General features: G+C 35.1%; 1 protein-coding gene across 1 annotated transcript; it reads right to left on the bottom strand.

Annotated features, from left to right (window-relative positions):
- Positions 1–736: 736 nt before the first annotated feature.
- On the bottom strand, positions 737–14,671 carry LOC140168479 (uncharacterized). Its single transcript, XM_072191879.1, has 5 exons — positions 14,548–14,671; positions 7,329–7,482; positions 6,038–6,237; positions 2,786–2,861; positions 737–1,772 (listed from the first exon to the last, which is right to left on the bottom strand). Exons 2-5 carry the CDS (start codon positions 7,377–7,379, stop codon positions 1,752–1,754), a joined length of 348 nt encoding a protein of 115 aa, XP_072047980.1. The 5' UTR covers positions 7,380–7,482; positions 14,548–14,671; the 3' UTR covers positions 737–1,751.
- Between the last annotated feature and the right edge of the window lie 8,497 nt (positions 14,672–23,168).

Raw genomic sequence — 23,168 nt, forward strand, 5'->3', positions numbered from 1 at the left:
GGAAAAAAATCCATATCTTCAATATGAAAGGTCAAAATTTTCAATTGACCGTCGGCTTTTCCTCCCTGCTACATACACTTTAAGAATATATCATTAGATTTATATAATTTACTTCGAGGACTGTTAAATATCAAAAATTTGAAAAATATCAAATTTTTATAATTTGTCATAAAATTTGTATTATATTGTGATTTTCAAAAAATGAAAATTATTTGATATCACAAAAAATACTGTCGAAACACAATAAACGCTCATTTTAGATCCCTTAAGTGATCCTGCAGTTATATGCAGATTTGAAATTAACAACTATTGCATTGCATTTTGGACCTCAAAATGTTCAAAGTTAAAATACTAGCAGGGGATACAAGACACCTACTGCTACGTCAAGTCCCACATAATGATTAAGCAGCCGTCGGAAAATACATTGTGTTTCATATAATTGAAATTGCCCTCCAAGGTCCCTTCCACAGACCATCCCCACCAGATCCATGGTTGGGTCTAGAATCGTGCAAGGTAGTAAAAAAATATATTATATTATGATCTTTACTACTCAGGGATCACTATAATCATCCCTACCCGTGAATATAATTATAAGGAGGAGCTGGGAAGGGATTTCGGAACAACTGTGTTCCATGGCATACACCACCCTATGGGGTATACTATCTACAATTATAATTAGACTATTCACATATTGATGCAGGATGTTCGATCATTAAGAAAACAGTTTTGAGTCGTGTTCATTTTGCATGTGTTTTTTTTTTAATCACAACATCCACATTATATCAAATTAAACTACTTAATATCCATTTAAAGGGTTACATCTTAACAGACTATTCCAGTTGACATTCACACACCCCTATGGACAATATGGCCTTGCTCTCTCACACAGGGAGTGTGAATTTCAAGCGGGGTTACATGAATGACTGACACCATTTCAAACCCCACTGTGTGGGATAGCGAGGTTATGTCTTCCATAAGGGATGTATGGTTTTAAACTGGAAAATCTCAATGTCAGTAGTGCTAGAATCGATAACAAATTATTCCAAATGGCATTCATATTAAATTTGAAATCCATGAGTGTGAGATTAATGTCGTGTCTTCAATTGAGGATTGCATATTTGAATATGCAAATATGCAAATACAAAAGAAGCCTACGGTGGTACTACCCCCCCCCCCTGATAAATTTTGAGAATAATGTTGCATTTTTCTCAAAAAATAACTACACATTGGTAATAAAAGTTATGTATATTATATGGGGAAGGAATCCAATTACTTCACAGAAATGTCAGTGATTCAAGACAAGTGGTTCATAATATATTTTAAGAAATTAGGTACATTCTAGCGGTACCTCTTTTCTTATCATAAATAACGTACCGCTTGTTGTGAGTCACTGAAATTCCAGTGTAGTAACTGGATTCCTTGTCCCTATAATATACAGAGCCTTGTCCCTATAATATACAGAACTTTTTGTTACCAGTTTTTATTTTTTGAGAAAAATGCAAAACATATTTAAACATTTATCAAGGGGTGTAGTACCACCTTAACACTACAAATGTAAAATTGCAAGTAAATGTTCAAAATCAAAGTTCAAATTCAGCGGACGTTTTATAGTACTTGAAGTTACCCGGCTCTGAGAAGATTGTGGTTAGTTTCACAAAGATCTGCCATCTTTTTGTAGAAAATCCATTGCACCTCTGGTCATTTGCTTGTCTTTGTTGAAGCGGGTCGGACAATGGATGTAATGCACATGATTAACAGCCATGCATACAACACTAGTAAAACAAAAAAACAAAAGGAATGTAGTCAATTGGTATTTGTTTGTTTGTTTGTTTGTTTGTTTGTTTCTTCTTCTTCTTCTTCTTCTTCTTAATACTCTAAATACATGTCAGTAACCAAGCAGTTATCTAAAATCAGCAAAATGCGCTAACAGCTTTTTGGACCACATTCACAGCCCAATAAATGGCACCCAGCACAAAAAATCTGCAAGTAGGTGGAATAGTGTATTACAAGGCCTGATTCTTGAAGAAAGTGCATGAAAAACAGAAATCAGCCCCGTGCCACACTATTCCACTTACTCTTTGGAAAGTACCATCTGTGTAAGGATCTTATACGTATTCTCCCAGATTTCTTGTGCTGGGTGTCAAATTTTGGTCTGTGAATGTTGTATCTTAGTATGTGCTCTTTTAATTTTGAACCGAACAAATGAAGTAAAACAAAGAAAATCGCTGTCATTTCAGCGCCTTTCGGCAATAAGCGTGTTAGTCCGTCGATCGTAAATGCGGTCGTATGGCTTCATGTGTCATCTCGATTCACTTTCTCAGCCAATTGCGATATATTTCGAGCATATGGATCATTCCTGTGTTTAGTGATTTATAAATTAAAAATCTCAGATTTTGTCACGGATACCGCAATTAATGCTCTGCGTGCTAGCCATGCGCTTCAATGGAAAAAGAACTATTTTCTCAAAATATCAAGAGCTATCTTAAGAACTACTGAATCAATACTAGGCTTGTTTGTACTCATTTTAATGCATTTTTCATGCTGATTCCAAATATGGTCATGAAAATTAACATTTATGAAATTTTTGAAGTAAAAATTTTATTTTGAAACTTGTCGTCTGCAGTCGACACCCGCGTGAAGAGAGTTAGGGGGTTTGATTATTACAGGCTGTTATTCATTTTCAGCACATTACAATCGTGTACAATTCAGAATGCTGAGAAACAATAGCTTCCTCAGTAAAAGATACGATATTGATGATGAGATGATATGGCATAAATGAACTCACCAAACAACACCACACTAACACCCATGGGAAGAAGAAAATACTGATGCAACAGTGCAGACAATGGTTAACACTCTCTCTAGGGATAATAAAAAAGAAAGACATGAATATTCATCAGAATACAGAGTCGATTCATTGTATTTATATACAGGCTGTATGAAAATAATCAGTACATAATTTGCTCAATATCTCCTGAACTAAGAACCCTAGTGTAATATTATTTTATTTATCCCTAGAAATAAGATGAACACTTCTAGGTATAGTACAACACAATAGACACATTTTTAATTGTTTCCCCATTGTAACCTTCGACCCCTCGTTGGAAGCATAGGGGACATAGACAAAAATGTTCTGCTTCGAAAAGAGTAGGGTGCTAACACATTACTGTCCAATGTTCGTTAGCTTATGCACAAAAGTGATTTTACGCATGCTCAGTGTTTACTTTAGAGCGTCAAGTCGCTCAATCGATATGAATCGCTGAGACGTTGCTAGTTGAAGAAATCTCAACTCCCGAACGATGTTCTTAAACACGTAAATACATCAACCAAACAATTTCTATCAACTGGATTATTAATTTTGCTAAATAATTTACTTTCTCGATCATTAACTCTCGGTTGGATATTCTGAAAATGCATTTTGTGGCCTAGAATATCGTCGTCTGCAATCGCGATCGCCGAAAGCGATCCATCGTAATCGCTCAGCGATCGCGTATAAAGTCTGCTTAAAGCCATTATTGTAACATTTCAATAAAAAATAGTTTAGTATTAATATTCTTGGCCATAAAATGTTAGCTTTTACTGTCAGATTTACCCTCTTATATATAAGTGTGTGCAGAACAACTGAGGAAAAGTGGAATTTAATACCACATCACCAATGTTGCAAAAGCGGGCTACGGAACGACCCTCTGTGTGTATGGCTCTCCCACACGCCATGTACGTACTGTGTTTTAAACACGGTTCATGCGATTCGTTCAGAATCTCGGATTTGAAAAAATACAGCACTATAGCCTTGAATTTGTGTAGGGTATCTTAGATTGATATAGTGTCAACATAAAATTGGAAGTTCTTTTTTTAAACAATTCACTCAATAAACTGAATACTATGTAATTTTCCGTTCAACATAAACTGAGCTCAAAAAGAAACTTATAATTTTTTACAAGTTGTGAATCACAAGGTCATATCTTAAAATACTGTCAATCAAAATGAACCAAAATTACACACATGATTACCTTAATACTCTACTCAAAACACATGTCAGTAACCAACCAGTTGTCCAACTGACACAACAGCAAAATGCACTGTCATGGGACAGCTTCCTGGATTTCCTTCACTTTCACAGCCCAACATTTGGCACCCAGGACAAAAAATCTGTGAGAATGCACACAAGATCCTTGCACAGATGATAAAACGGTGCTGCTTTCTGCTTTTCATACAATTTTGTCATGAAACAGGGCTGGGCTGTGAATGTGGTCCAGGAAGCTGTCCCATGTCAGTGCATTTTGCTGTTGTGTCAGTTGGATAACTGCTTGGTTACTGACATGTGTTAAGAGTAGAGTATTGAAGTAAATCTGTGTGTAATTTTGGTTCAATTTGATGGACAGGATTTCAAGATATGACCTTGTGAAAAATTATAAGTTTCTTTTTGAGCTCACCAACTTTGGCAGTTTAGTATGTTTCTGGGATCATTTTAACATGTAGTCACAAATTAAGTGGGTTTAGGTGAATGTCCATGGCCGTCAAACCCAATCTAAAGATTGTACAGTCTACACAAGCTATAGTCCAAAGGTTTACTGGTTCCAAGGGTCGCTGTCCAAAAGTTCGTTACAGTTTGATCAGCTCGTATTCATAAGCGGCTGGCCTTATAACATTGCGGATAAATATCAACTAGGCGGTTACCCGTATTTGGCGGTTCTCGGCTGTCGCGATTACCTGGCTGATGGTGACTGTACTCAAGCCCATAGGACAGTTTTTACTAATTTGACCTCAGATGACCCATTTTGACCTCAAAATGACCTTCCAAAATGTGGCTCTAAATGTTGACTGTACCCACCACGTTTCATGCCCATATGACAGTTTTTAGTAATTTGACCTTGGATGACCCCAAAATGACCTTCCAAAAATTTGACTCTAAAAGTTGACTGTACCAACCAAGTTTCATGCGCATAGGACATTTTTTTACTAATTTGACCTCAGATGACCCCTGGGTGACCCCGGATGACCCCCAAATGACCTTTCAAAAATTTGACCACAAAAGTTGACTGTACCCACCAAGTTTCATGCCCATACGATAGTTTTTACTAATTTGACCTCAGATGACCCCTGGATGACCTCGGGTGATCTTGGCCCACTAACTGAAACAAACTTGTTCTGTCTGAGGTCCAGATGCACCCACCCACTAAGATTGAGGAACGTGCGACCCCTAGTCTCCGAGAAAATAGGAGGAAATTCTTTTTACTAATTTGACCTCAGATGGCCCCCTTGACCCACTAATCAATACAAACCTGTTCTGTTTTAGGTCAAGATGCACCTACCCACCAAGTTTCATGCCCATATGACAGTTTTTACTAATTTGACCCCTAGATGACCTCTGGTGACCTTGACCCACTAACCAATACAAACTTGTTCTGTCCGGGTCAAGACGCACCCACCCGTCAAGTTTGAGGAACGTGCGACCTAACGTGCGACCCCAGTCTCCGAGAAAAACAGTTTTACTAATTTTACCCTTAGATGACTATGGGTGACCTTGACCCACCAACCAATACAAACGTGTTGTCCTGGGGTCAAGCTGCACCCACCCACCAAGTTTGAGGAACGTGCGACCCCCCGTCTCCGAGAAAAGAGGCGGACAGACAGACAAACAGACAAACAGATGTACAGACAAACAGATGTACAGATTCTGCTGAATTATAGTAAGATACATTTTATTTGAGAACATCTCGCCAGAACCATCACAAATTGTTAATTGAAGTTATATTCTTTGTTGTATTTCTTTAATGCGCAAAATATAGATCAAAAAGGTCAACTATATCACTTGTTACGTCGGTTTACTTTTCGGCGTAGTGGAAAAAGCCTAACCAATCCCGTCGATTACGAGCTGATCAAAGTATAGACAAGTACATTATCCATGTTAATCCTAACCCATAACCTCACCCTAAATCTAACCTCTCGGACTAATGAACCCCTTTTTGGACTTCGGACTAGCAAATATTAGGACTACCGACAGGTGGCCACATACTGCATGCTATACATTACTTACTCTGTTTTAACAATATTTGTCACTACCACTTGCTGGGGTGGAGGCGCTGCTGGCTGCTGCACAACTACTGTTGGCGACTGGCCTTGATGTGGGGGTGGGTAGCCGTGCAGAGGTGGTGGGTAGCCCTGTTGAGAAGGTACGTAGCCATGTTGAGGAGAAGGGTGTCCCTGTTGAGGTGGGTACTCTTGTTGAGGGGGTGCCTGGTAAAACATACATAATTAAATTGAATAAATCATTTGAATTTCAATATCAGGTTTTACACATTCACCTCAATATGTTTGACTATGGTTAAATGGTAATGCAGGGAAAGTTAAAATTATATAAGTTGCGTATCAAAGCATATTTGTCAACAAATATTTAATTTGAACAGTCGAACTCTCTCATTAAAAATATGACATCTTGGTACTGTTTGTGTTCTTTCCTCGTGCCACTTTAAGTGGAACTGAATGCAAAATTAAAATTGGACCCAAAATTATGAAAACCGTCCACTGATAGCCAGAATAGAGTCAAGTGACTCTCTAAGTGGAGTAAACCCGCTCTGACTCTCAAAGGAGTCACTTGACCCCACTCTACCCGTGGAGTCAATTGACTCTACATTCATAGAGTCGTCGACGGAGTCAAGAAATTTATGACTCTTCAAGAGAGTCAGACTCTGGAATAGTTTGGCAGTTGAAACCAAGGAATGCATATTCTCCCATTCCTAAGCATGCTAAGGGATGGTGGTTCAGCATATTTTCTTTTCATCCTGTCGTCGGACGATAACCTAATGGTGTGAAACTCAAAGTAAAGTCTCCTATTCTGGTAGGTATATACTTTGAATTTTTATCTTGATGTACATCTATGTGTATCATTAATTTTGGCTATTTCCGAACTGTCGGAGTGACCCTGTAATGGAGTCAGGGTGACTCTATAAATGGAGTCTGGGTTACTTACTCTACAAGCAGGGAGTCCAGCCATTACGCGACTCTATGTCTAAAATTGGGAGATAATGACTCATGTGTAGAGTCATTAACGGTAACTTTTCCGCGGAGACATATATGACTCTTCAAGGGAGTCAGATGACTCCCAATTTGGAGTCATTTTAGACATAGAGTCGCAGAGTGGCTGGACTCTGCTTTTGAGTCACCCTGACACCAGTTTGGCTTTCAGTGTCCCTGTACGCGTGCGTGTACTCTCAGTGTGAACAATGCGATTAACTTTACGCGCGAGGTTCATTTCTGCGACCAGCACCTACACAACAACTTCACTACTAATGAAATTGAGGCGAACCAAAATATAGTTGTGAACGTACCTGCGGCGGGTCATACACAGGGGGCGCCATTTTCTCATATGGTATCGTCATGGTTACTGTAGATGTGCAGATTTCCGTTTCGCTAGATGACTTGTACTAGTGGAATGTTCACTTGCAGCTACTTCTTACTCACATGAGTCGCCTGGTTTTGTCTCATGTATTGGGAATATACAAGAAATCAGTTCATTTATAATTATATAATTCTAGAATCGGGAGTTGTTACACACATTGAATTCTCCTGATATCATAGACTTTGTTCTGTGCAATAATTATGAGCTCTAATTATATGAACATTTCAAAAGGTTTTGGTGGACATTTTCATTATGTTTTGGGCATTTAGGCTACTGGGTGGAAACAGTACTGTAAATATAAGTGACCCACCCTTGCATCATAACATTTGAGCTCATGTTGATATAATAATAAGTAACATTATTGGAAACGCATCTACACGAGTTCTCAGTTCAAGTCTAGTCGGTTTTAAATAGTTTGCCATATTGAAGCTCAACTGATAAGATATGTTGCAAAAGTGGAATAAAATCGCGCGAAGCGTAAAAACATTAGCACTTTTGTTCTAAAATGGCCAAATATTATGAGGTTAATTTGGTCAATATGGGGGTTGTGATTGTATGTACCCACCCCAGGAAAATAGTGGGGATCTATCCCCAGGGATCTACGCCTGTGGCAACAACTGATTTAAAACAACGATGTACGAAAGTCATTCGTAAAGTTCTATGCTTCCAGCATCACATCTTTGTTATCTTACATGCCAGGATATTGAAATTACCCATCCTTATACTCTTGATACTCTAGGGCACAAACCAATATTATTTGATGAAAACGTCATTGTTGGTTGTTTAAATATGTTGGTTAAAGCGAATACAGATTTGGTACGTAGGAAACGGTTAAAAACTGAAGCGAAAGAGATTAAAATATACGCAAAAATCAACCTTATTTAAGTTAAAGTCAGTTTCAAAGCTGGTGCCTTTATCGTGCATTGTGTTCTCTCATTCAAAATACATGGTACCACGTGGACAAATAATGAAATTGGGAAAAACAGAAAAAAGGACTAATAAAATTTAAACGGCAGTAGCGAGTCACTTCATATTTTCACAGAAGGTTACTATTGAGTGTGGCATTTATAGAAAATTTCAATAATGGGAAAGTTTAACTTAGTTCTTACATAAATATCGATTCTATGCTCTATTGCACTTTTTTTTTAACTCACCCTGTAACTTTGGATAATCTCCATAAAAGTATCAGGATTCATGACAAATATTGTGTTGACATGCCTTGGGACTTCAAATCAAAATGAAGCTTGTTTTATACCGTGTGTCGAAAGACAACAACTTCAAATTAATTTTTTAAGTGGCATTTATATTAATCCAAAACAATAACTAGTAACAAATTAATATCAAATTAATTATATAAGTTTAATTTAAAGCATGATAAAATGTTTTTTCTATGGGGGGAGGAACAGACTTATGACACACGGTATATAATGAGACGTTTAAGAAATAGAGAGCTCACAGCCTGATGACAAGTTGGTTGCTCAATATATTTTTGAATACGAGTTTCTTTAATGTGATACGAGAGGACATGGTATAGTTAGAGAATAAACGATCGGAATTTTTATTTTGCCTATCCTCTACCGTGTGATAGACGACAGGCAGGTCCAATATTTTGAGTAGTGGATGCCGGCGCAGCCGGTATCTACTACGATAAAAATATTGGACCTGCCTGTCGTCTATCATAGGTAGAGGATAGGCAAAATAAAAATTCCGATCGTTTATTCTCATTCTTAGTCAGTTAAATATTATTTTAATAACTGTAAACAATTTTTTTAAGCAAAAACTAAGTTACCGTCATAAAAACTCCCCTCGTTATAAAATGAACGAAACTTGTTTACAACTTCACGTATTCTGTTGCGCGTATTGCTAGCTCGTTCGCGTATTCCGCACTAGTCTACGCATTTAGCGCGATACATACGCGCACCTCTACACGCATGTTACGCATTATCAAGACGCATGATGACGTGGGGTCGTCTACGGCCTGATAGACGGCACTCGAAATCATGCAATTGTCCAATCAGAAATGTGTCTACGAACTAGACCACTCCCACTGACTAAGACTTTCTAATGGTATTATGCAATTGTTTATAGCGATATCTTAGGTGCCTGCAATTGATGATGGGAGAAGCAGCAATTAAAAGAAATCGATTTTACTATCATTTAGTTTAAATTTATCATGGGTCATCCATTTCTTATTGTCTGAGATTCATATTAATTAGTCATCCTACAGATTATGCCTGATATACTACTGTAATATTATGCCTGTTCAACTACCACAACTTTACTTAATGTAGAAGATTTGATACTTTAAAGAACATGGATAGTGGATTCGCTACTGGTGTTATATTTATTGATTTAAAGAAAGCGATTGACACAGTAAATCATGAAATACTTCTTAAAAACTTGACAAATATGGTTTTCAAGGTAAAGAGCTTCTGTGGGTTAAATCATATTTGTATAAAAGATCCCAAACAGGTAGTGTACATTCTTCTTTATCTGACTTTGAAAATGTTAATGTTGGAATTGGGTCCTTTGTTATTTATTACTTTTGTAAATTGTATGCTGTTAACTGTAAAACTATTAATGTACGCATATGACACAAGTTTAATTGGTAAAGGACAGAATGTTTTGGAATTGCAAGCTAAATTAGAGTCAAGTCTGTACAGTGTAGCAAATTGGTTTCATGCAAACAAACTTACTTTATGGTCTGTGGTACCAACCAAATGTTTGAAAAGTTTAATGGTATAAATCTAACATATGAATATACTTTTATTATTGAACGAGTTCACGAGTTTAAATATCTTGGAGTAAAACTTGATTCTAAACTTTCTTGGTCAGCTCATGTAGATTATTTATGTTAAAATGTTTCTAAAGAAATTGGTGTAATTAGGCGTGTTAAATACTTCCTGCCTCGTCATACCATTGTTATGTTATCAACTGCACTTGTTATGCCTCGATTTGATTATGGTAGTTCTGTATGGAGTAATTTTTCTTGTGAATTTCAAACAAGGGTGCGAGTGTTACAAAATCAGCTAGCCAGGACAATTTTATCTGCAGATATTAGAACACCAATAAGTAACTTAATGAGTGCACTAAAATGGATAAAACTAAATGATAGATGGAATAATCAACTTCTTATTTTAGTTTGTAAGTGCTTAAGAAACCTCGGTCCATCTTATCTATCATCTCAATTTGAATTTGTTCATGATAGTCATATGCATATTACCAGGAATCATACATCAAATATTCTTGTTGTACCAAAATGTAATTCAAATTCAGGCAAGCGTACATTCCATGCCAGAGCTGATAATACTTGGAATGGAATTGCACCTGAAATCGACAAAGAATTAAATAATGTCTGTGTATCAATTTAAAGCGCAAACAAACATTTCTGCTAAATAACTTGGGAGTTCTTTTCCCTTATAAATTGTACTTTTTATAAGGACATTTTAACTTTAGCTTGTATTTTGTATAATCTTTGCCATATGAGTTCAATTTATGTTATTGATTTATCATGTGTATAATATGTAAATTTACTGTTTATCAATATGTATTACAGTATTTATAATTGTATGAGGGCCTGCTTGGAAAGCAGTGCTTGACACTGAAGTGGTATTACCCTCAATAAAGAAAGATTATTATTATTTCATATACTCCTATATCAAAGCAGCCAATCAGAAAAGTACGAAACATGCATTGATTGTGTATATTGTGCACTCCGCGTACTACGCGCATTGTTTCGCGCGCGTTCGCGTCGCGTAGGATTGATTCATTTTTAGGGCGGGTTGATGCATTTAAATTTGGTTATATTATCCAACTTTTTTAGTGATAATTTGTTATATAAAAATGTAAAAATCACGTGTTTTTATCTTCTCGTGTATGAAATAGATTAATAAACTTGTATTACTTATTGCTCGAGAAATTAGACAAAATAATTCACTTGCGCTGATGTTGACGTGTCTAATGCACTCCCCCCTTCGGGGCTCGTGCATTAGACGCATCAACATCAGGGCGCGTGCATTATTTTGTCTAATATCTCTCCCAATAAGTAATACGCGTTCATTAACCTATAAATATAAGACAAATTCCAGTGACGGCCAACCTAAATAAGAAGCTATTCACATAGTGCAATTTTAAAAGTGCCACAATGAAACATTGTATTGATCACAAAATTTATGTTTTTTCCACATGCAAGCTTCTTTTCTATCACACGAAGAAGGAATATGTTTGACCCCACACAGCAACTGAATAGTAGGTTACCTTTGTTTGCTATAATTAGCACTCAAAGAAGGAATGCATGTTTGACCCCACACAGCAACTAAATAGTAGGTTACCTTTGTTTGCTATAATTAGCACTCAAAGAAGGAATGCATGTTTGATGTTTAGCTATGTATTCCAATTAAAAGTAGGTTGTCATTATTGTACACACATCCATTACACGTAGTCTCCCACGATGAACATATTATAAATTGTAAATCAGTGATGAATCGATCGTGTGATGATGAACTTTCAAAACAATATTCAACTCTCAATTGTTCGATTCTTAAAATGTAATTATATATAAGTTGTTCCATGCTTTCACTTCAAATATTTTTTTTATAAATTAGGAATTTTTGAGTTATATTTCTGCGCTACCATGCCAAAAAATAATATGCTAGTTTGTGCAATCATATTGAATTATTTGTGTTTTGATATTAAATAAAATATTTAGTCTGATATTTGGCGCATTCAATATTTGTTAAGTTAATAAATATTCTGCGGATCAAATGTTGTTCTTTAGTGTTTTATCTTTCGAGTAGTTACATGTATAATGCATATTAGGTCTCTCATTATTTAACCTTTTATGAGCTAGCAAAATAATAAGTATTTAAACATGTTGTTGTAACTTTATATTGTAATTTGATTTATTTTGTAAGAATTTTAAAACATTTTTGACGGCAACGGTAAACGGTAACCTATACTCTTTCGGGCATCAATATTACGAGTAAATACCGATATAAGAAAACAAATAATGATTTTAACATTTAAAAGTTATTGAACGTTGTAAAATTTCAGATCCCGGCTCATTATGGTAATTAATTACATATTTTTATGTAATTGACGTAACCCGACCGACCTAAAAAGGTCTGACCCTATACTTTATTTTCTTATTTTTTGGCCAAATAAAATAATAATAATTAAACAAATATATAATTGAAAGAGAGATAAAAAAAAGTTCCAAGGCCTTTATCATACTTAATGTACAGCTTAAAATGTGTGTGTAAATAATAATAATATTTTTTTTTAAATGCCGACCAACCTACCCTATGGTTTTTTTTATTTTTAAATAAATAAGTAAATAAATAAATAGCATTAACGTCACTTCCAAACTTGAGGTGAGCCAAATTATTAATCTTTGGGCTAAATTAATAGCATCGTGAAGGTCGTGTATATCATTTTATACTGACAGCTTCGATATACTTTACAGCTTGTATGTGCATTGTGTTCAGTGTGTACATAGGCTATTTACTTTTCAAATCTTGTGACAAATTGTGCTTGCTGATGCTTGTATAAGGTATTATAGACAAATTATTATAATGCATGTGCACCAGTAGAAATGGCCCAGGTTGAATAAAATAAATAAACATATGAATAAATATTTTATTCCCTGGATTATTTTTGTTCGGACAAAATAATGATATAGTTTGATGCTTTGAAATACAGTTATGTTAATCATAATAAAGTTACAAAGTTAAAAACATAATATCGAAATATTGTAAAATCAAACTTACCGCTCATAAGTTGTATCAAAACAACATATTGAGGAAATTGATATGACAGATTTTTAAACTTTGATATGGAAAGATACCCCAGCCCTGTTGTCTCACCAGAGAAGATGAGCAGAAGTCTTTCTATCTGATGATAAAAAAACCTGTTTTAAATAACTATTATCTACAAAAGTTTTATAACAATGTTTTATATAAAATGTTAACATAAATCGTCTTCTCTTCTGTTATGATGTGAAGGGTTAATATAAAAACAGGGAAAATCTGTTCCAACTGACCAGCAGGGAACCAAAGGATAAGCAATAGATAAGATTAAAATAAGGGAAAATATGACACAACCTCCAATGGGGGAATAACAAACGTATAAACGTATAAAGTTAAAAACTCTTTTAACTTTGTTTATACGTTTTGTGTTATTCCCCCATTGGAAATCGATCTTGTGTCATATTTTCCCTGTTTTTAATTGTGAAGAGTTACTCATTCTTTCATTTCTCTTGACAATTTCTCATTTGCCCGCCCTATTCCTTTTAAAGTAATTTTTATTTATGTTACGCCAACCAAACATTTTTTAGGCCTAAGCATAAAACCATCTGCTCTGTCGTTAGTACAGTACTAGTTGGGTTAAATGTTAGGAGTATTATGATAGTAGTGACGTATCTGGCTCAGCTCAAAGGGTTGACAGATATGTCAAATCGTGTTAGGCCCTACTCCAAGTTTTAGGACAAACTGGTGTTCAAGCAATCCTTGTGATTATATAAAGGAAAACTTCAATACAAATAGATTTGATATATTTCAAAAGAAGACAACATTATAATGTGCATATAGTCAAAACCACGTCGAAAATGTATGTACTGATTTGGGTCATATATTAATTTCACCATCTATCAAAAAAAAATATATATAATTAAACGCAACCTTTATTCAGCACAAGCAAACTACATTGTACAGCAGAATCAAGGGCGTAGTTCTCTGAAAATGGGGATAAATCCCCAATATTTTGCCAGGGGTGGTTCATACAAGCACCCCCCATATCGCCAAAAGGTGCTGGATTCACTATACTTCAAAAATGTGTTTTCCAACCCCATCCCTCCAATTGATGTCAAAAAATAATAAATCTACACCACTGAACAGAATACACCTACTATACGAGCAAAATTACTACACTGGGGGACATTATTATGTTGAATCCAAGTGTTTGAAAATGGACTCGACTACGTTTCGTCCAACATTTTGAAACTCATAGCTCGACCAATAAATATGGTCTCAATTGATTCAATTTTATATTCAAATCTTGCACAAAATATGGATGTCCAGGGTTGCACATACACAAAATGCATGCAAGATGCGATCGAGTACGAGTGAATAAGAGATATAAATAAAAACTTACATTTTACAAACACCGATGAGTATAGAGCATGTGCGGCTGTATAGCTATGATCGCTATTAAAAACGGTATCTACATAACATGATCACGCAATCGACGACGCGAGCAGGGGTGACATTGCGGTTTTCCTATAGGCCACATAAAAATAATAATTTGGTTCTTGTCTAGAGGATTTTTAAAAATTGATGAGGAAGGTTGGTCATTATTTTATTATTTGTTGTTGTTTTGTTTTGTTTTTCTTCGTAAAATTAGCATTGTTGGTGGTTGTTGGTCTTTCTCAATCATTGTCAAGGAATTTAAGTGTTAATAAAAGTTGGTGTTAAGATGACAAAAAAACCGATCCAGATATAGAGATATTCGGTAAATATTTTCCTGTACAAATAAAAAAAATAAAATAAAATAAAAAAGGCCCGACCGACCCTAATTGAAAGTATATTTAAATGGTCTATGTTGTAGGGTTGAAAGGTATTTCCAACTGGAGAGCAGTGATTTTTTTTTCGTCGCCTGTTAAAGGTCGCTTTTTTGCGATTCTGGTTTGCTCTGACGCTGTGTGGGGGCGCTAGTCAATTCCTGCACATATTGCAGCAGGCCTACTACTAGGACGGCAGATACTGATTCATCTCAAATGATTTGCTAAAATCGGGTTCCAAACATTACACAACTTATAGTGCTAATCATTAAATCATTCTTTCTATTAAATTCTAAAGTTTATTCCAATCAATTGTTATTATTATTATTATTATTATTATTATTATTATTATTATTATTATTATTATTATTATTATTATTATTATTATTATTATTATTATTATTATTAGTAGTAGTATTAGTAGTAGTAGTAGTAGTAGTAGTAGTAGTAGTAGTAGTAGTAGTAGTAGTAGTAGTAGTAGTAGTAGTAGTAGTAGTAGTAGTAGTAGTAGTAGTAGTAGTAGTAGTAGTACATATTCTATTATATTGTTATAATATGCCTTGTTGCTATGTAAGATTCAAATGTGAATGGCATTGAATTGAATGCCTACGCGATGGAATTTTCTGTCAGCTGTCTTTCTACTCAAGGTCAATTAGTATTTTATAGTAATTGTTTTATCATTTCTCCTCATTATTTCCCCTCTATGATTGAATTTCCGAGGTATTAAAACGTCAAATCACTTAGATAAATGGGTTATTAAGCTATTTTTTCCGCACTCAGAGGCACTATCGGCCAAGGACATTATTGAGTACACTTCAATATTATATACTTGTTCCACTGGCGGGCACTATCGGCCAAGGACATTATTGATAGCACTTTTTATCGACTTGTCCCATCTGGATTTTGAAAACTTGAAAGATTAACGATACTTTGAAATTAATTTCTAGATGCAGTCCACCGGAGTTAATTCAGATTAAATCCAGTCTAAATGCTATTTCGGTACTTGCCAAATATATATACTGCGCCAAAAAGTATCTTTAAACCATATTTTGGGTAAATTTATTAGATACGGCATGATTTAGGGCAAGAAAAAAAATCGGGACACTTTTTCCTAAACAATATACTGTTTTAATGAGAATTTGTTTCTTAAAATGCATGTAACAACTATATTTATTGTTCAATTTATCATACACACTCTACATCTCACCCAATAAAACATCACAATTTTCCTCACAAAACAAAGTAATACATAAGAAATCATTTGCTTTAGAGCGTGATGAAATAAACCATCACGATTTTCATCACAAAACAAAGTAATACACAAGAAATCATTTCTTTTAAAGCCTGTCGAAATAAAACATCGCAATTTTCCTCACAAAACAAAGTAATACATAAGAAATCATTTGCTTTAGAGCGTGATGAAATAAAACATCACGATTTTCATCACGAAACAAAGTAATACATAAGGAATCATTTCTTTTAAAGCATGATGAAATAAAACATCACGATTTTCATCACAAAACAAAGTAATACATAAGAAATCATTTGTTTTAGAGCGTGATGAAATAAAACATCACGATTTTCATCACGAAACAAAGTAATACATAAGAAATCATTTCTTTTAAAGCGTGATGAAATAAAACATCACGATTTTCATCACGAAACAAAGTAATACATAAGAAATCATTTGCTTGCTTTAGAGCGTGATGAAATAAAAAAATCACGATTTTCATCACGAAACAAAGTAATACATAAGAAATCATTTCTTTTAAAGCGTGATGAAATAAAACATCACGATTTTCATCACGAAACAACGTATTACATAAGAAATCATTTCTTTTAAAGCGCGATGAAATAAAACATCACAATTTCATCACAAAACAAAGTCATACATAAGAAATCATTTCTTTTAAAGCGTGATGAAATAAAACATCACGATTTGTATCACGAAACAAAGTAATACATAAGAAATCATTTCTTTTAAAGCGTGATGAAATAAAATATCACGATTTTCATCACAAAACAAATGCAAAAGAAATCATTTCTTTTAAAGCCTGATGAAATAAAACATCACGATTTTCATCACGAAACAAAGTAATATATAAGAAATCATTTCTTTTAAAGCGAGATGAAATAAAACATCACGATTATCATCACAAAACAAAGTAATACAAAAGAAATCATTTCTTTTAAAGCGTGATGAAATAAAACATCACGATTTTTATCACAAAACAAAGTAATACATAAGAAATCATTTCTTTTAGAGCGTGATGAAATAAAACAACACGATTTTCATCACGAAACAAAGTAATATATAAGAAATCATTTCTTTTAAAGCGTGATGAAATAAAACATCACGATTTTCATCACAAAACAAAGTAATACAAAAGAAATCATTTATTTTAAAGCGTGATGAAATAAAACATCACGATTTTCATCACGAAACAAAGTAATACATAAGAAATCATTTGTTTAAGAGCGTGATACATAAGAAATCATTTGTTTTAGAGCGTGATGAAATAAAACATCACGATTTTCATCACGAAACAAAGTAATACATAAGAAATCATTTCTTTTAAAGCGTGATGAAACAAAACATCACGATTTTCATCACAAAGCAAAGTAATATATAAGTAATCATTTGTTTTAGAGCGTGATGAAATAAAACATCACGATTTTCATCAGGAAACAAAGTAATACATAAGAAATCATTTCTTTTAAAGCGTGATGAATAAAACATCACGATTTTCATCACAAAGCAAAGTAATATATAAGAAATCATTTCTTTTAAAGCGCGATGAAATAAAACATCACAATTTTCATCACAAAACAAAATAATACATAAGAAATGAATTTTTCGTGGGTGATGAAATAAAACAGAGGGAGTGTTTTGTGATGTTCAATTTCCTCACTTTTTCATCCTTGCCCTAAATCGTGCCATAGCTGAAATGTATTTCACATTATGACACTCCGTTGAATCCAATGTGACTTCAAAGCATTTGATTAGACGAAGGTCCAGTTTTAAAAGTGAGAAACTGGCCTATTCAAAACTCCACGGACTTGACATCTGGTTGGAGAGTGGTGAATGGCTAATTTATGCGTGCCTTTAGAAAACTGAAACAAAAGAACTGACAAATAAAATGAGAGTTATGAAAAGTAAAGAGAAGTAAAACTGAAATAAAAACTGCTTTGAATAAAGCTTCACTGTCTCTTTGTTTTCGCGTGTTGGAATCTCCCCCCTTGTACATTTGTAAGGCCAGTGTGTCACTTTTAAAACTGGACCTTCGTCTATTGCTTGTAACTGTACTTATTGGGGTCAAGGTGGATTCAATGTGGTGTCATAATGTGCAGGATTAGAGAGTGCATCTATTAAAAAAACTATTTTCCCCAATATTGGCCAGTTTTGAAATTGTGATTATTGTTCCAAGTGTACAAGTATAACGATACTTTTTGGGGGCAATGGTCTCCATCCCCCACTTTCTTTTTATTTATGTATTTTTTTATTTTTTTATTTATCTTTTTCTAATTCCTTTCATAATTAAATGGCTCTATATTTTAACTTGTTTCTGGACACACTGGTCAAACTCCATAATGTTATAATCCAGATAATTCTATCGATGGATGGCGCCTGGATTAATTTAGCTTTCATCAAAAGCACTACATATGCTTGTAGATGAGGTTTTACGGTACCGCCTCCATGTGACTCAAATTGGTTAGTATGATATACCTTCGAATGTGTTAATGGGTAGTGTTGTGGTCCATCCAGAATTCAAATATAATTTCTTTCAGGTGAAAAGAATTTATTTTCCAAAGAAATTCAGTTTAAGACAGCAGAATACACATACTTGGCTTGTTAACCTGACCTAATCCGTATTAAGTCCGTTGGCCCTCACTTTTACAAACAAACATCCCTGGGTAATAAAGTAATAATACGAGTAGCGTATGGATACATTAATTTAAATTCGATTTAATGACGACCTTAGTAGCAAATAAATCCTTGTTTTGATGAGAGTTAAGTCAAGTAATCGTGAAAAACAAAAATGCAGCTTTTCATTATAGCTTAGTGATTGATTGAGTGCGATGTGAGATGGTCAGTCAATTTGTCTGGGACAGTTATGAAGACTATACTGAAATAAGAGAATATTCAACTTGGATTCAAAGCCAAAAACACGATGACTTATCCAACAGATACTGAGCCTTTAGACACACTACGTAATGATGTTATATTCATTGTGACCATCTTGATGATGATTTCTGGAATATTTGGAAACGTGCTAGTGATCGGTTCTGTTATTTATCACAAACCACTCCGTACTTTATCAAACACTTTCATCGTCAATTTAGCAGTATCCGATTTGATGGTGTCCTTTGCTGTGAATTCATCTGGACTTTCTTCTCTGCTTACAAATGGTCAGAGTTTGATATCACGACCACGGCTCTGCAAATTTCTTGGTTCCATCTGTATCATCAGTTGTATCAGTTCGGTCTTAAACATCGCTGCCATCAGTATAAACCGCTATGTTAAAATCTGCCGCTATAGTTACTACCACAAGATTTATAACAAACGTACAGTTCCTTGCATGGTTGTGGGTTTTGGTTATTTTGTTTTTTATCGATCTACCGAGTAATTTAGGATGGGGTAAGCATGAATTTTCGGATAGATTTATGTTATGTACGTATGTTCAGAGTCAAGAGACGTACGGTTATTCGTTATTCTTCTTTCTTGTTGGTTTCATCACACCATGGGTGGTATCAGGAATATCTTACTTGAGCATCTTTACCTTCACCAAAAACGCCAGTGATAATTTGAAGCGAAGTTTGGCACGAGGAAACCGAAATGTAGCCCATACCAAAGGTACACGCGTTGCAAGTATCACCGAAATGCGAATTGTTCGTTCAACTTTTACGATTTGGTGTGTATTTCTGATCATGTGGAGTCCGTACGCAGTCATCATTATGTTTGACAGGGACTATGTTTGGAGCCATTCATTTTACGCGGTAGCTCTCATCTTTGCTCATATGAATAGTTCTATAAACTGTATTTTGTATGTACTTACCAATAAGCATTTTCGTGACGGGTACAAACGTATTTTGACGTGCGGTAGATATAAAGGAGCTCGTGTTCATACCGAACCAGGATCTGTGACCGAACGCAATAATCCACCACGAAGAACAACTTCGGTCACCAATGTTTCATCAGTGTCTGGATCAATGCCTGGTCCTAAACCAGTGCCAAGTTTTCGCCGTTAATAAATAGATCTTGAGTAAATGCAGAGGGTTTAAACATCCCCATCTTTACGCATGTAAACGGCCTCATATTGGAAGGATTTTGCTCGATTTTTATTTAGGGAACACTATTTAACACGATTGAAAATTGTTAACGAACTAAAAGCAAACAAACGAACAATCAAATAAATACATAATGAACTATCCTTATCATGCTGAACACGAAAATTCATATATTGCAGCAGATACAAGCGATATATGTACCGGGGTCACTAATGAAGATGTACGAGATTGCGGCGGAGCTGAGTCTGGCGTCTATCATGTCTATAAGATTCTGAACAAAATGTTTATAAAAGGACATTGCATGCATGTATATATTTACGAGATGACTAGAAGTTTTGTGCCGTTTCGTCCCACTTGGTCCACTAACAAGAGTTTGTGGCTTGCATATCAACTAGCTGAGAAAAAGGACACGGACTATTGATGAAAAAAATGGAAGTGTGGACATAAGTTTAACTATCTACTGTAGATAGCACGCAATTTCAATAAACCATTTTGCGGAAAAATAAAGCGTGGTGGAAACAATGTATTATATATCATATATATCGTTATGAATTCGGCAGAGTGACGAATCGAGAATTTTGAGCAAATTGAGCTTAAGTATGCTTATGATTATGTTTCAGGTTATCTTTTATTTCCACCAATAATTAATGGTAAATCTAACTCACCGACGTAGTTATTGAAATTTTGATTTGGACGAATCGCGCCTAAGTGCGATAAATAAATTCGGCAGAGAGACGAATCGTATACTTAGCTGTACAAATCATGTTGATATATAGTATTGTATAGCGGGAAACCCCGAATTATCTATATTACATGTCCTATACTAATATATCTGATACCAATATCTGTGTATAGCTGTAGGTATCTTCTATCCAGTGATACCAAAATAAGTACACACATTCAAGTCCCCGCACAGGCAGGTATGTCCGGAGTTTTTTTCTCTGGTATATCTGCCTATGCATGTTATGTTTCCATTTGTAAATTCATGTTTAAATGTGCTAGTGTGCGATGCGTAATTCTTCTTTCCCCTGTATATTGATATATTAAGAATAACGAATAAGCATCATTAATTTGATCACGTGCGCTAGTTGTAATGTTTGAATGTTTCCATGTTCCAGTGTATGATGTGTAACATACTGCAGTTACTGTCCGTTTTCCTATACACAATACACAGTGCTCTTACCATTGACGCGTAACCTCTACAAATAGCGTATGTTAGAAGTATGGGTAATTGCCTAGTTAACGTCGCTATGTGACAAATAACCGACCAATATTAAAAAGTACTCTTCTAAAATTCTAGAAAATATAGTTTTGTAACATGTCCTAAATTTTTAGCTAGTTTAGATGTTTGGAAATATTCGTACGTTGGTGTTTTAGGAAGGATATGTAAACGACAGATAACACCAGGAAATATGAAGAAATTATTTCCAAACCGTGTTAAGTCTGCAAACCACCATGCTTCTCAGAACGCTGGTTAACAATAAGCAGAGTTTTGTCTCATTTCGTAAACAAAAGCCCACACATAATTGTTCTCTAGCGTTCGCTTTATAATCGTTCACCCAACTCAAACTATAATACCAGCTATTGCTCCATTGTACATGTAAAGCAGAAACATATGTTGTGTGTATTTAACCAGAGAAGATATGATTTAATCAGTTGAGCTGTTTTCAATGAGTGCTATCTTGATTTAATAGCTTTTAATGGGGTTTAAGTCCTGCAAAGGTCGTGGTGAATTCTACTGTAGACATGACTGCATCATGAGCCTCTTCCTCTGTTTCTATGATTATAGTAGGCTGGCGGGTAAGCATCATTAATTGATCTCGTACACTGGGATGTAATGTATTGTTTGTACTGTTCACCCTTGACTGCTCATATCCATAAGTACTAGTCTTGAGTCCTGTTTATCAGAGACAGTATGTGTAGCTCAGTGGTAGAGCGCTCGCCAGAGGTCTGGGGTTCAAGTCCACGCACAGGCAGGTATGTCCGGAGTTTTTTCTCTGGTATATCTGCCTATGCATGTTATGTTCCCATTTGTAAATTCATGTTTAAATGTGCTAGTGTGCGATGCGTATAATTCTTCTTTCCCCTGTATATTGATACGTCGTATATTAAAAATAACGATTAAGCATCATTAATTTGATTTCGTGCGCTAGTTGTAATGTTTGAATGTTTCCATGTTCCAGTGTATGATGCGTATGCCTCTTCCTCTGTTTCTACGAACATTCCCCACATAATATTGCTGTGGTTTAAAAATGTGAGTGCACGCCCGTGAAATTGGAAAATCCCGGGAAATCATACGCAAAATATAGGCCAATATTGTTATGTTTGCTTTAAAATCTTCGAGATTTTGCTAAATATTACAGGGATGACTATTTAGGGACCGTTCACAAACACTTGTAAGGGGGGCCTGATGCAAAAAAATTTTATCGCGAAAATTTTTCGGGCCCCCCCCCTTACAGACCTCGAAAATTTCAGGGCCCCCCTTTTTGACATAAAAATTATCGGTCAACCCCACAGAAAAGCATATAAACTCAATTTTCCCAGAAAAATTTGTGGCCATTTTTTTCAGGGCCCCCCCTTAGGAGGGTCAACATTTTTCAGGGTCCCCCCTTTTTGCATCAGCCCCCCCCCTTACAAGTGTTTGTGAACGGTCCCTTATAACGTATATAGCAAGTTAAGTCTACATAGCCTTAGGACAACCAGTAATTTCTACACAAAAGCCCCAAATCAAGAATGCGTGCTATTTTTACACGTAGTTGAATGCGTATTTGACCTCTCTCTGTGCAGTGATAGAGACATTTTGGATACAGCATAAAGCCGAATAGCTGTTTAAACGCGTTTTGAAGGATATATCGACTATTTCAGAACATGCAAGTATTGCATATCGTTATGAATTCGGCATAAAAAAATCCAAATGTATAAAAA

Source organism: Amphiura filiformis, chromosome 13, assembly GCF_039555335.1.
Source record: "Amphiura filiformis chromosome 13, Afil_fr2py, whole genome shotgun sequence".
NCBI lineage: Eukaryota > Metazoa > Echinodermata > Ophiuroidea > Amphilepidida > Amphiuridae > Amphiura > Amphiura filiformis.